The 15,045-nt window shown below is 33.4% G+C and overlaps 2 protein-coding genes across 14 annotated transcripts in view; one reads left to right on the plus strand and one right to left on the minus strand.

The window, feature by feature from the left end:
- Nucleotides 1-3,868, minus strand: part of LOC148630274 (uncharacterized) — a 38,208-nt gene extending 34,340 nt beyond the window's left edge. For all 8 annotated transcript variants that reach the window (XM_088564589.1, XM_088564587.1, XM_088564585.1 and 5 more), the window contains exons 1-2: nucleotides 3,621-3,868; nucleotides 3,463-3,503 (exon numbers count right to left, since the gene is read on the minus strand). In XM_088564589.1, coding sequence (XP_088420715.1) covers nucleotides 3,463-3,503; nucleotides 3,621-3,695 — 116 coding nt within the window. In that variant the 5' untranslated portion in view covers nucleotides 3,696-3,868. The remainder of the gene's footprint in view (nucleotides 1-3,462; nucleotides 3,504-3,620) is intronic.
- Nucleotides 3,869-3,889: 21 nt separating this feature from the next.
- LOC148630275 (DNA repair and recombination protein RAD54-like) overlaps nucleotides 3,890-15,045 on the plus strand; it is a 44,867-nt gene continuing 33,711 nt past the window's right edge. Inside the window, exons 1-4 of one of the 6 annotated variants that reach the window (XM_088564597.1) lie at nucleotides 3,890-3,959; nucleotides 7,141-7,236; nucleotides 10,288-10,389; nucleotides 12,034-12,094. In XM_088564597.1, coding sequence (XP_088420723.1) covers nucleotides 10,378-10,389; nucleotides 12,034-12,094 — 73 coding nt within the window. In that variant the 5' untranslated portion in view covers nucleotides 3,890-3,959; nucleotides 7,141-7,236; nucleotides 10,288-10,377. Of the gene's footprint in view, nucleotides 4,097-4,147; nucleotides 4,167-4,986; nucleotides 5,276-7,140; nucleotides 7,237-10,287; nucleotides 10,390-12,033; nucleotides 12,095-15,045 lie in introns of those variants that run through there. The other 5 variants (XM_088564594.1, XM_088564596.1, XM_088564598.1 and 2 more) reach the window with 5 other exon arrangements.

Genomic DNA, 15,045 nt, shown 5'->3' on the forward strand with positions numbered 1-15,045 from the left:
GGCTGTGTCAATGCCTTGCATTGTTTCAATCATTTATACATCCACAATTGTTCATATAACTGTATTCCAAATTTTGGGTTCAAGAAGTATTTACTGGGTGAAAACTGTAAACAATATATACATGTGAATTAATTTTACCATAACATGAGTGAAGACGGATTCAATATATACATGTGTATAAATTAACATACAAACGACAAGAAAGGTACAATGTACATGCAAGTTAACAATGTGGTAAAAAATGGATCTAGAATAGCTGACATACATGTATCTGTTTATCAATTCACAGAATTTTGGTCTGTTAAATTTAATTTCCTAAGTCAGACGACTAATTCAGCTCACTAATATTTAATTGGAACTAGCTCTACCAGGAAGTATCAATATGGAAGTAAAACAAGAAAGTCTGTTGAATTCTCAGAACTTTTCAGGAAGTGTACTAATGTAAACCAGGATATACTATATCTATATCATTACTTAGAAATATTTCATTTATTTAATTATTGATTACATTCACTAAACTGGACATCTACCCTGTTTCCTTCAGTAGCAAATAAATATTGTCAAACTAGCTTAATAAAACATGAAGTTACATCCAATTCAATACAAAATACAACAGTGGAAGAAAATCAATTTTTTCTTATATAAGAAGACAACTAACTATAAGGAGTCATTGTTAATACTACTTGCAGGATAGATATGCAGTTAAAACCAAATGAATTACAGACTTGACAGACCACATATACATAGTCATTACACGAGTACAAGTATCATAATAATTAAAACATATACATGTAAGTTATTACAGCTCCCTGTAAAAATTGATTTTCCGGATTCTCTCTCCCTATTAAATGAACTATCAAATTAATACAGTCATTGATTATCCATAAATAATGTCATCAGGTGTCCAGTAGGGTATTGACCTGTTGAAAGGTTATTTACTGGTCACTCACCTTCAACACTTTTAAACAGGTAAACAGACCACACAACAAAAAATCAGTCTTCTGGAAATGTGTTGAACCAAACGAAACATTTGATAGGCAAATTTTCAGTCAGTCTGGCAAATCTTTTTAAAAGTCTGACTTAACATCCTGATTCAGCAAACAATTCAGTTTTCTAGTTTTTGTCTTGTTTCGTCTGGTGTTTTTTTTGGTTTAGTCTGGCAAAATTTAATGTCAGTATTTGCAGGACTAAATGAAAACTCAAAAATTTTGAAATTTAAAGAAGACAGATGCACGAAGGTTAATGTAGTGGTAGTGTAATTATAATCAACCAAAATATCTGACATGACACACAAACAAATGTCAAGCTCTGCATGCATGGGCTTTACTTTCATCAATTTTCTTACATATTCGACTTTTGACTTCATAAGTATTGAGTTTTTGCTGTAAGCAGGAAGTTGTGAACTTTCTGCAATCTATGAGAGAAATGTCACATTCTTCTTATCAGGAGAGTAAGCACCAGTATTATCACAATATAAATGCCCAAACTAAGAGTAACAAATCTGTCACTAGATCTTGGTGAGAAAGATGTTGAGGTTTACAGAACTCAAAATTGTCTTAAAAATATCCACACCTATATACATCTAGCTTTAAATGTTCCATCTCAGCAATTGAATATTTTTTTTGAATATTAAAAATCTTAGCAGACTTGCACAACTGAGAGTGTAAGACAAAGAAACCTCAGACATCCAAGTGTGAGATTTCAAGTTCTCTAATAAGGCTGTCAAACTGAAGTACATTGAAATCTTATCTGAAGATGCCTGAGATTTCCTTGTCTCGCATTTTCAGGCATAGTTTAATTTGTTTTCTCACCTTTAAAATAACTTTTGTAATGAGAATGACAATTCAGAACAAACTGCTTGTCCTTATTTAACTGTATTTACTATATACCTAAATTTATTAAAGGTCTATGTATTTAAACACCATCATAAAACGTTCTAGTCTGATGTTATCAATGTTGGATCTCCCAGGAAATCTCACATGGTTTACAATAGGTCTATATTGAGTCTCAGTACCTAAATTTCAGCTAGGGAAACATCTATTGCTAAATTTTAGTGATTATAGGGTAACCTAGTACATAAAATATTGATATTACTCAGGGATGCCACAGATATGTTAAAATATGTACATGTATGTTAATGCAACAAATTCGAAATATAAATGGTTACTATAACACACTGAATGTAAATAAAATATGTTTTACAGCTTGTTTCTTAATTACATTTAACTACATGTGTACAACAGCTTGGCTTGTTAATAACATATAACCACATGTGTACATGTATTTGTTAAAACATTTTACTACATGTGTACCAGTGTTCTAGGATTCCTATTTCCCATTACCCAGGGCAAGTGAGATTTTGGTCAGGGAAAGTTAGGTACTTAGTTACACTTTCCTGTGGCAAGTTGAAAACTTCATATGCTGTAAGGATTTGTTTTGTTAGGAAAGCGACCATTGTGGGAAAGTTGATTTTATATGGATTTTTCCAGAGGAAACCTCAATTTCTGAAAAATCCTAGAACACTGTGTACAACATATGTTTGTTAATAACATCTATCTTCGTATGTACAAGCTTTGTTTGATAATTACACCTATCTACCAGTACATGTACATGTGTTCAACAGCTTGGTTTGTTAATTACACCTATCTACCAGTACATGTGTTCAACGGCTTGGTTTGTTAATTATATTTATCTACATGTGTACAACAGCTTGATTTGTTAATTACTGGTATAACTAGCTTGCAACTAAGTGTACAACAGCTTCATTTGTCTATCACCGGTACAACTAACTAGTAATTATGTACAACAGTTTTTTTTTTTTTAAATACATCCAAATGTGTGTGCAACAGCTTCATTTGTTAATTACATCTTGCTATATGCTACCATTTCATGCGTTTAATATGTTACAGTATGGTAAAGTACTTGAGTGATGAGTAAGGTATGGAATGGTACAGGAAAATCTAGCTGTAACATTAATCTCCCCAAAAACATGCTGTATACAAGCTACGTTATGTACATTGTACATTAGATAGGGTATTATGTACACTGTATATTCAACTTTCATTTTAAGACTGCCTTACACTAGTGTAAATAAACACAAGGAAATAAAGAAATTTTACAATGTACACACAATATAATGTATTTTATAAAGAACTAAGTTGCTCAAATAATAAATTGTAGTAGTCTAGTAAACTGAACAGTTTGCTGAGTAAGCAAATATGATTGTCAGATTGACACATACAACACCTATGGCATTAAACATACTATCTCTCTCAGCTGACATTTTGACTTATTCTTTTTGCAATAATTACTTCTTAAAAAAGATAGTAATAGTAAACTGGTGAAAAATAGGTTACATTCCAGAAAATCAGTCAAACATGATTGAATATATTATATGGCGTCTGGATAAAAATAGATCAATGTTTTGTTCTACTAATTTTATCCATAAAGAAAACAACTCACCTGATCGTCTCAACAATCTCATTATTCCCATCGTCTTTATCCTGAAAAAAGAAAAATTAAAATTAAAATTAACAAAAACAATTCTCTCAATAACAGTTAGGGAGGTTTAATTTGTACTATCTATGTGTATTGGCTAGGAATATCAAAACACGCCTTACCGACGACGCTAATGGCCAAGAAAATACTGCTGGTTCAGTCCCAACTGGGCTGTGTAACTTTAGTTCCTTTTCCATACTACTTGTTGTTTTCTCTCCCAATCCATTGATGGTCAAGTATTGAGAGATGATCTCAGTATTTGACCATTACTCTCTGTCCCATTAACCCACTTCCAGCGTCAGTTCCTGCACATGGGAAGTCAGACTAGCACGTGAGATGTAAAACTCTAAACGATTGGATGGTCTCTTCTGATATGGAAATCACCGCTTATGGCGGCTGTGTTCGAATCACAAATGACTTGTCAGTATTCTTGGTGAAATTCTTTTCAAGGAGCTCCTTTCGTGAGTCCGTTTTATTGGAGTAGAAATAGACACATGCTGTATTCACTTCAGAGTTGTTTGATGGCGTAGTATGAGACAAAACATGACAACAAAAGATGCTGTAACCGCCTACTCATATTTTTCTGGTTTGCGAAATGGTTTGTTACGTCATAACTCATGTAATACACAATTTACACACCTACTCATTGATAAAACAAATGTATACAGGTACTTCTGAAGTATATTAATTCATCGAGTAATAGGTGTTTTATGATTTCCCCTCGGCATAATTCTATAGGCAATGAACCTATCCTATCATAATTGATTTCTAGGATTTTTAATTAAACTAAAGAAATTATTTTCAAATAATTGACTTCCATTAGTTATGAACAATGAAGTAAGATAAAGTCAAAGACGTGTACACTTTGAATACAAAAATTGTAATCTTTTTTTGAAACAAAATTATGCAGTAAGACCACCCTTGTTGTATCCCAGAAAATTGGAATATTTGTCTTGTATAAATATTCTGGTCAGAGAGTAGATCTTGCTGTTTTCAAAACAGAAGCAATATCATTTTGTTCCGAATGACCCCAGATTTGTCTCCAAATAACTTTTTGATGTCAATGAAACCATGTAATTTTAAATTGTGATGTCGTCAATCTTTTAAGTTGGAGGAAAATTCAGTACAAAAACAACGGGAAAATATATTATTTAAGCCAATGGCATCCACAAGTTTAAATATGTCTATTCAAGCCAATCTGCTTACTTAAAGTTTATTCCACAATGAAAATTGTTGTATGACAGCTCATTTTTGAGGGCAAAATGTCAGACATTTTTTTCACAAATTTTTGGCATGAACATGTTTCATATGACAGGACAGAAAATTGGTTGGAATTACTTGCTGGCGAGAACTACTTCTTGACCAGTATATCATTTTGAATTGAAAATCTTCAATTTCATTAGCTAATTTAACGGTAACTGCTTTTTTATGTAATATCTTGTCGTTGGTGAAAACCATGAATTTTATAGATGGACTAACTGATTTCATTTTTATTACAGCCCCGTGCAGGTCCGGGTGTCAAAAGAATAGGCCTGCAGCAGCGCTAAGCTTGTCGTAAAAGGCGACTAAATAGTGCTCAGAAACCTAGCCGAGGGCTAGGCACTCTGCCCACAGAGTAACTGGGATGTGTGCCCCCAGGTGGTGGAATGTGGTACCCCTGGCGTGTTACATGCTGGGGTTGTCAGGCTATAATATGGAAAACCTGACCGCAAACCATAGTGGTGCACCATATTGGGAAAGATGCCATGCTCCTCGAATGTTAAAAAACCCTACTGAGGTATTCTCCCAGAGTAGGAACCATAGGGCTCCGCCACAGGAAGCTAAATTGCCCGACCCTACACATCCCTCCCTTTTCTAGTGGCAATCTAAATTTTTCGACCTTGTTGCCCTTGTGTCCCATCCCTTTTTTATTTCATCATCATTTCATGTTCATTTTATCATCCATTTCATGTTCATTGTCTGAATATAGCTGAAATATTGCTGCTCGGACATTAAACCCCAACAATTAATCAATCATTTTCATTACAAGCATCAAACCAGACTATAGGTTATTTTTTTACTAATGGAAAATTTTAGAATTTTGATTGTTTCTAGAAAATTATCCAGTATCAGTGACTTATAATACTAGTTACGATAATGTAACCCTCCATCCACATATGTTCCCTATCTGGAATGTATATGGATGGAGAGTTTCATTATTATAACTAATATAATATTATATGAGCAGACTTTCATATTGTATGTACAATGTATCTTAATTATTACATTTAGTAAGACAATTATTTTTAAAATTAGTTTTTGTCACTTTGGTGAAGGTCAAAATATACTTATCATAACTAGTTTGTTAAAATCAGTGTGGTATTTATAAGCATATTTCTTAGAAAAAGAAAGGATATGGTGAAATGCAACAAATGCACTGGTGTATAACCTAAATACAAAAAAATGAATACTTTCAGAGATCACCAGGTCTTCAACAAGTGTGAACACACCTTTAAGTTAGCTCTGAAAGGCACTGACAACAAAAATAATAAAATCAATGGTAACAGAACAGTGACACTTCTTCAAAATAAACTAAAATGTAAAATTACAACACAAAGACACATTCATGACCTGCATCTCTTGACTGGGGACAGGTACATGTACTTCTGCAGTGAAGAATACGAATGCACTATATGAGAAACTATACTGTGAATCAGTGATACCCAACAATGTTTTTTTAGCACTTTTTAGCTCACTTTGCCAAAGGCCAAATGAGCTATAACCATCACTTGGCTTCTGTTGTCATTGTTCATTGTTGTCATCAAAACTTTTCTGCTCTGAAACTACTTGACCAATTAGAACTAAACTTGGTATGAATTATCCGTATTTTTTATTCAAGTAAATTTTGTGAAGAATTTCTACGGACATTGTACCATTAGAGTAATGATTTAGAAAGCCTTATTTTCCAAGCTTTGCAATGGTATACAACTTTAAGGCGTCATTTGTCCTGGGAATTCACAGCGAAACATTGAAAATTACTTGTTAAACATGTAAAGTAATGGAAACGTTAGAAGTGGTTAGTGAGACCCAAGTCATGTTGGAGTTATTGCCCCTCAATGTTTTTTGGCTATTTTATTAACGTTATTACTTCTCCTAAAAAATTAACTCACTAATTAGAATCATACTTGGTATGGATGTTCCTCAGGGTATTCTGCATAAAAAAAAAAGGGTATGGGGATAATTGATCCGTCGAAAAAAATGACTGCCATTACTAAAAATAGAACATAGGGGTCAGACTGTAGTTGCCAAATTCTTTCAATTGCTGAATGATACTTACTATAAAGCCTACAAAAGTCTTGAACGGATCAAAGTTGTCAGATAACTCCTTATAAGAGTTATTGCCCTTGACAGGTCAAAAATGATTTTTTTGGTTTTTTTTTTGTGTACAGTTTTCAGCCAATATCTTGAAAACTATGATAGAAAGAAAGAAACTTTCAATTGCTGAAATGATTCTTATGACAAGTCCTACCAAAGTCTCCTTGAGTCAAAATTATTGGACAACTTCTTGTTAAATTTATTGCCCTTGAATTACATGATTTAACCAGGTGAACAATTCAGACACCTGGGAGCCTTTTGCCTGAAGTTGTAATTTTTATCTTTCAGAGAAGAAGTGAAGCCCCTAGTCGGAGGAGTTCACACAAACCACTTTGGAGTGGTCTGAAGAGGTGCACACCAGAAATCAATTCACCAAAAGAACAGGTTGATTTCAAATTATCAATGTTTATGTCATAAATGGTCATTTATGAAGTTTTACCCTTTCAGTGATTGAGATTAAAATTTTGCCAATTAATTGTCACATCAAATCTCTTTTCTTTCTATTGTTTGAGGTTTTTATACTAATGTAAATGGATAGTCCTTTATCATAGTCCACAGATCTGCCATCAGTTAGGCTATTAAAGTAGTTAATCACAAATTGTTGGAAAGAGTCTATTTTTTGTTTGTTTGGCTGCAATCAGATTTTGGATTTTTTTGGGGTGCTTCAGGACCAGATAATATGATGCCACCATTATCAGTATTTTTAATAGAGGGTTCATAATCGTGCCTGGCTGCCAAGTTAGTTTCTACAACAAATGCAATTTGATTCTGGTAATTACCATTATTAATATTTTTTTTAGGCGTTGAAAAAGATAATTTCTTCTGTTTTGGGTCTAGCTTAAAAATGTCTTTGATGGCATTTTCAGTTTCAAATGGGACCGCCAGTTCACGCTTTTTTTTCTATTTAATGTTCTTTCAAACGCGTAAGCGATCAAGAATATGTAATCTAAAAATTGACAAATTACCCGTTTCATTGCCTGGTCTTCAAATCCCCTCAAAAAACGTGACGATCAATACATCTGCCTGTAGGCACAAAACCACAATTAATTTTCTCACTATCTTCTTTATAGCCTTTCTGTAATTTAAAAAAATTCCACCAGCGCAATTCAATTGAGATTTTCAGGGATTTTAATATGAACCTTCAGTAGGTAAAGATCTGTTTATTTTATTGACTTTATTTGCAAAGTTAAGGTTGCTGATGAAATGCAAGAATTATTAATTGAAAAAACTTATTCCTAAAATAAAATGACAGTTCCACGATTTATTCTGATTTATTTGACAAGCATCATGCTATTGATATGCATATATGCACTTATTTTTATCTGCGTAGTTCAAATCCATGTTACTCACTGTCACCATTTTTAGAAACAATTGCCATGAGCTTAAAGTAATAAGAGGAAAATCTAACCCAAGTATTTAATGGACCAGTATAAACTTTTGGTAAATACCCAAGTAAATTTGCTATTTGACTGCCAGAAAATAATGATGTATCATTAGAAACCAGATGTTGTCAGCTACATGTAGCTGTCGCCTTAACAGTCCGATGTACATGTGAATATCACTGGTTATATAAAGAACGCAAGCACCGAAGAATGGCAGATTGTATTGAGGTGTAGTGCTGAACACTTTCTCTAGATGGGAGAGAACCATAAGTACCATAGATGTAACGATTATGTACAAGTGAATACAATTTCCCACAACACTGATAATAATCATAAATGACTTGCACATCTTTTCAAAGTATTGTTAGCCAACGACAGAGCATCTCAATGAGTTAGTTACTTATCCACTTGCTGAGCCAGGCTTATTGACCAGTCAAGCTCACTTATCCACTTGCTGAGTCAGGCATATTGATCTGTTATGATAACTTATCCACTTGCTGAGTCAGGCATATTGATCTGTTATGATAACTTATCCACTTGCTTAGCCATGCTTATTGACCAGTGAAGCTAACTTATCCACTTGCTGAGTCAGGCTTATTGACCAGTGAAGCTAACTTATCTGCTTGCTGAGCCAGGCTTATTGACCAGTCAAGCTAACTTATCCACTTGCTGAGCCAGGGTTATTGACCAGTGAAGCTAACTTATTCCCTTGCTGAGCCAGGCTTATTGACCAGTGAAGCTAACTGGTTTGCTTGCTGAGCCAGGCTTATTGACCAGTCAAGCTAACTTATCCACTTGTTGAGCCAGGGTTATTGACCAGTGAAGCTAACTTATCCCCTTGCTGAGCCAGGCTTATTGATCAGTCAAGCTCACTTATCCACTTGCTGAGTCAGGCATATTGATCTGTGATGCTAACTTGTCCACTTGCTGAGCCATGCTTATTGACCAGTGAAGCTAACTTATCCACTTGCTGAGTCAGGCTTATTGACCAGTGAAGCTAACTTATCTGCTTGCTGAGCCAGGCTTATTGACCAGTCAAGCTAACTGGTTCGCTTGCTGAGCCAGGCTTATTGACCAGTCAAGCTAACTTATCCACTTGCTGAGCCAGGCTTATTGACCAGTGAAACTAACTTATCCACTTGCTGAGTCAGGCTTATTGACCAATCAAGCTAACTTATCCACTTGCTGAGTCAGGCTTATTGACCAGTGAAGCTAACTTATCTGCTTGCTGAGCCAGGCTTATTGACCAGTCAAGCTAACTTATCCACTTGCTGAGCCAGGGTTATTGCTCATTAAAGCTACTGATACGAAGTCCATGTTCCAAGCTTACAAATGGAAGGATAGTTAAATCACAGAGAACTGTTAATACTCATCAAGTGTACAAAGGAGTGATATCATATAATAAAATTTACTGGCAACCAGCTGTAACTATAGGCCAGACTGAAAACTCATATTTAGGATGTAGTATCAAGTATAATATACATTCATAAAACAAATTATGTCATGCCAAAGCCGTTACAAGAATAGGGAACCAGTCATGGAAAACCACTCACCAGTTCTATTATAGTACAATAATAAAATCATTATGATGAAAAATAGAAATAGATGATATAGATGCAATGTATTTTCCTAGAGAAGGGATGTCAATCAGGGGTTTCTACTGAACTAATCAGGGTCAGAAGGTAATGACTGGTTAACCCTTTCAAATCAAGGATTTAAATTCTGAAAATTTCATTTCATAGGGAAACTAATGGTCACAAAAAAGTCCCTCTATACTATAAATTTAAAAATTGATATAAAATCCTTATAGCTTATATGATATTTATATTGAGAAACTGATTTGCTTAAAAAAAGTACACTGATATATGTATAGCAAAATTATTATCCATATAGTTGATCAGTGACAATGGTCTCAACTTTTGTTGAATTAAATTAATTATACCAGTTAAATTAATGTGCTTGCCACCATTTTATCTAATGAAGGTGAAGGCTAGAATGTGTATGACTCATTTTACCATTTCTACTTTCATATACTTACCTTCTTACATTACAGGTGAAACGAATTAAATGTGATTATGAAGTAGAAGACACAGCTTCCCGAAATCCATTGTCTGCATTAACACAAAATGTCTATCCAAATGCAATGTCACAGCATGTAAGTTACACTCTATAAAATAACTGAATTGACTTCCTGGTCCATCAGTTTATGGATCAATTAAACAACTAGTAAAGTAGCATATTTTTATGGTACAAATTATGTCATGCTAATATTTTACCCTTCTGTCCATTCAATATTTTAATTATACCCCCTCTCCTAAGGATAAGAGGGGTGTATACTGTTTTACCCTTGTCTGTGTTTCCTTGTTTCTGTGTGTCTGTGTTTCTGTGACTTTTTTCCATCACAGTTTTCTCAGCAACTACTCAACACAGCGGCTTGAAATTTTAAAACATTCTTACTGTAGTTATGCCATATGGTGGCATAAATTTTCTGAAAAATTCAACAACTTGTTTACCAAGGACTTTGTTTATTTTTGACATATTTTGAAAGTTGAAATTTTTGTCACATTTTTCTCAGCAACTACTCATCATAGCAGCTTAAAAATTTTGAAACATTCTTCCTGAAGGTATGCAATATGTTGAGATTCATTTTCCCCAAAAAATTTACAAGTTCTTGTTTAAAGAGGACTTTTTTCATGTTCCTGATATAATGTGATTGAAAGTGGGTGTATCACTAGTGAGCCATCACTCACAGATTTTTTGTTCCTAGAAAATTTCTTATAAAAAATGTCACATTCTATATTAGAGCTGATCTACATGATATCAAGAACAGCAAAAATTTCTTTTTTTTACCTTAATGGAAGCATGGAATTCATGACCTCACAAATCTTGCTGTTACGTAATGAGTATACGGCCTAATTTATAGGGAGAAATGAGCAAAAACTTTTCCTGTTTTGTGCTTACTTCTCCCATTTGTATTTGATGGAGAAAAGTTTTTTTTTGAATAGATTTTATAGACTAAAATGTTTATTTTGTTACTTTCAAATATAATTTAATAAAACTTCTCCTTGTCATTGATGTCTTGATTAGGCCTTGTTAAATACAGCACTTTAGTTTGCCTAGACAGCTTTAAGTGAGCTTATCACTTACATGTAACCTCTGTCTTCATCTTTCAAGTTTCTACTCCTCCTGAAACCGTTCGTCTGATTCAACTCAGTTTTTTTGTTTATTGTCTGTGACATATGCATGTATTTTTCTATCAAAGTTGAACATTTTTGCACATTGTCAGAGTTACACTAGTGGCTGAAATAATGGAATAAAGTATTTGAACTGGCCTGACTATTTTTGAATATATATCAGAATTTCCCTTTTTTTTATGCCCATCTTTTTAGACCGGGCATACTATGGTTTACTTGCGTTCATCCGTTGTTCACATTTTGCATGATAACTAAAAAATGCTGCTACAAATATAGTGGTCATGGTGTCCTTTCCTTTGTCCATTCATCTATCCTCAGTTCAGCCTTTAATATGCAACTCGTGATCCTCACCGGTGATCCTGTCAAGAAATTTTTTGGGGCCTCTTCTTACCTAAAACTAGATTCGCCACTGCTTAGGGAATGTTTCTGTACTGATCATAATCTAATCCTGTATCATACATTTTATCACAGTCAGAATTCAGAGCTGTGTCAAGCTTCACACCGCGAAGCATTTATTAGCAAATATGCAAAACTATATATCTCAGTCATTTGAACGCCTACTTATGTTACCATATTCTTAATTAGTTTTACTAATGGAATTGCAGGAGGCTCTCATTAGAAAAATATTGTCGAAGCCATTCAAGATTCCAATACCAAATTATAGAGGTAAGTACTGTTGGTCACAAATTGATTTGAGAATGTGACACCAGTCTATTAAACTAATACCTGCCAGAACTGATTACAATTTTATACCCCTCCACACGAAGTTACAAGGCATTCTGAAAAGTTGTATGTCCTTCCATTCTTCATGGTTACCAGATGATAACTTGAAACGGCATCAATGTTTAGAAAAATTTTGCACAGCTATTTAGTACCATAAAATACAGGCTAAGTTCAGTTAAGTTTTTCACCATTATGTTGCAGGTATCACTTAATGTTTCATTAATGCACAATTTTTTGTCATGAAGTAATTGAATTCAGAATTTGAAACCAACTAATATGTATCCCAGCTTATTACAATTTTTATGTCCCCCACTTGAAAAGCTGATGGTATATAGTGATCTTGGTGTCCATTCCTTCTTCAAGCCAGAGATATATAGTGATAATGGGGTCTGTTCGTTCCCACTTTTTATCCACAACTCTTCTGAAACTGCTAAATGGAATTCAATGAAACTTTTAGATTCTTTTTTACATGACGCCATTGTGCACTTTCTATTTTAACTTTTGGAGTTTCCTGATGCAAAGCATGGACTTATTCATTGGTGGATTAAGGATCGCCATCCTTAAGTCTGCAACTCCTCAAATGAAATGCCTCAATGGAATTTGATGAAACTTTTCACAAAGCCTATACCATATGGTACCATTGTGCACCTTCTTTAATGTTTTTTCAGCTAAATGCCTTAAATGACTTATGTGGTTTTGTATAAGTAAGAAAGTAAGTTATTATTTATCATAAAACTGTACAGATTCAATAATACAATCAGATAATAGTCCTTGCACCCAGCCCACTGGACATATAAGTTACTCTGTTTTTTCAAATTTACTTCAAAATAACTATAAATCATGTTCAAAAATGTCAAAAAAGGTAACTAAATCCATTAAACATATTATAGAAAATAATTACAGCTAGATAAATGTTTTCTATTTAAAGTATTTTTTATTGAAAATGAAAATATAGAGAGGCATAAAGAGCGGAAATAAGAAATTTTGATATTAAAAGGTAATATGACTAAAAAAGTGGTATATGTTTTCTGGGGAGGACTGAGGGGAATTTCTAGTTTCAAAATGTTTTCTGCACAGAATTTCTTTTGTGAAAGTGAAAGCAGTCAAAACTAAAACATGCCACAGCTGATTTCCATTATTTCCTAAATGTTTGATGTATGCTGATAATGCAGGCTTTGTTACAGTTGTAATAGTAGATTAAGCTCCAGATAACTGAACCTTTTGTAATTATTTGAATATGCTTTAAAGCAGCAGTTCTTCACTCTTTCAGTAGGACAGCATAAAACTTTAATAATTATTTTGTCAATATCATACCTGTGACAGCCTTTTATTGTTGAAATAAATATCATTGTTAGTTTTTAGTAATTATCTCATCCTTGTGTACTATAACTGTGAGTAATTATAACTCTGCTCTGAGGGAGAGAGGGGTATACTGTTTTACCCTTGTCTGTGTTTCCTTTCGTAACAATTATTTCCTTCACAGTTTTCTCATTAACTACTCATCACAGCACAGAAATTTTTCTTCATCTACGTATGTCATATGGTTGGATCCACGTTCAGAAAAATTGGACAACAGCTTCCTGTTTACCGCCCAGTGCAGGTCCGGGTGTCAAAAGAAGAGACCCACAGCAGTGCTAAACTTGTAAAAGACGACTAAATAGTGCTCAGAACCCTGGCTTGGGGTTAGGGTGCTCTGCTCACAGCAACTGGGTTGTGTCTGTAAACATTGTTTAAATGATTCCCAATTAACCACTGCTTCAAGGAAAATTCAAAGGGTCAGAGTTGTTTCTTTCACATGTTTTAGTCATTTTTATAAATGAAAACCATGACCACATTTTGGTTGATAGGTAATGTTTATTTTAATATTTCATATTATTAAAAAAAAAGGTTAAATCAGTTTAGTATCAATGTTTAATTACAATTTTTGAACCAATATATTAATAATTGCTCATATTTTGATAATTATAAGATTAATAGGTTCTTACCATTCGTGAAGATTAAAGATTCGGTTATCTTTAATGAGTTTGAGAATTCATGTCTTTTTTCACAAGTGGCTGCTTTTACAAAAAATGAAAAAATGAATGTAGCTTATAAAGCAAGGTGAGCCATTCAGGCTTTTTAGAGCCTCTAGTGTTTTAGAACTGCATTTTAAAACAATAATGAGTTGATTGATTATTACAAAGCGGTTTCATTCATAAATTTTTTACAATTAGAATTTGCATTTTTGTAATGCTGTACTAACTGGTAATGTGCAGTAAATTTGCTTTAAATAGATATGCTTTGGTTATGTGTATTGAATCACAATTAAAATTGGTATTGGAATTTGCTTAGCCTTTGAAAGTGAATGGTGTCCAATTTCCTTTCTTGAGAAACTATGCATTTGATTCAATATATTTTTTTTAATTTTATTTCACATTTGATTCACATTATATATGCATTATATAGTGAATGATACATTAATTTACGAAAAGAAATGTAAAGTTTTGTTTACTACTTTGAAAAAAAGAATTTGTGCCTTTCCTGTGGTGGATCTCCATTAAAGAGTTACATAATTTCAAAATAGTGGTGTGGCTTCAAATTTTTGGTAAAATTGGTCATTTATGGCCTTGTATATAAGAACACCTTTTTAAAATTTCATATTTATTTTATGCAATTTGCACTGCTTCTTTGCAGACATAGTTTTAATACAATTTGTATAATAATTTGCTATCCAGTCCATTCTTGATCATTTAATGGAATTTTGTCACTTCATTTTGCTGTCTGAAATATTTAAATTTCAGTTTCATAATTGTTTTCAAGTTTCATTTGGTCCAATATCTGAATTGATTGTTGAATGCTTTCCAATGTATACTTTATAAATAAAGCCTCCATTTTAAACTCTGTTAATATAATTT

This window comes from Perna viridis, chromosome 1 (assembly GCF_037379345.1).
Source record: "Perna viridis isolate PV_CMFRI_1.1 ecotype Kerala chromosome 1, ASM3737934v1, whole genome shotgun sequence".
Taxonomy (NCBI): domain Eukaryota; kingdom Metazoa; phylum Mollusca; class Bivalvia; order Mytilida; family Mytilidae; genus Perna; species Perna viridis.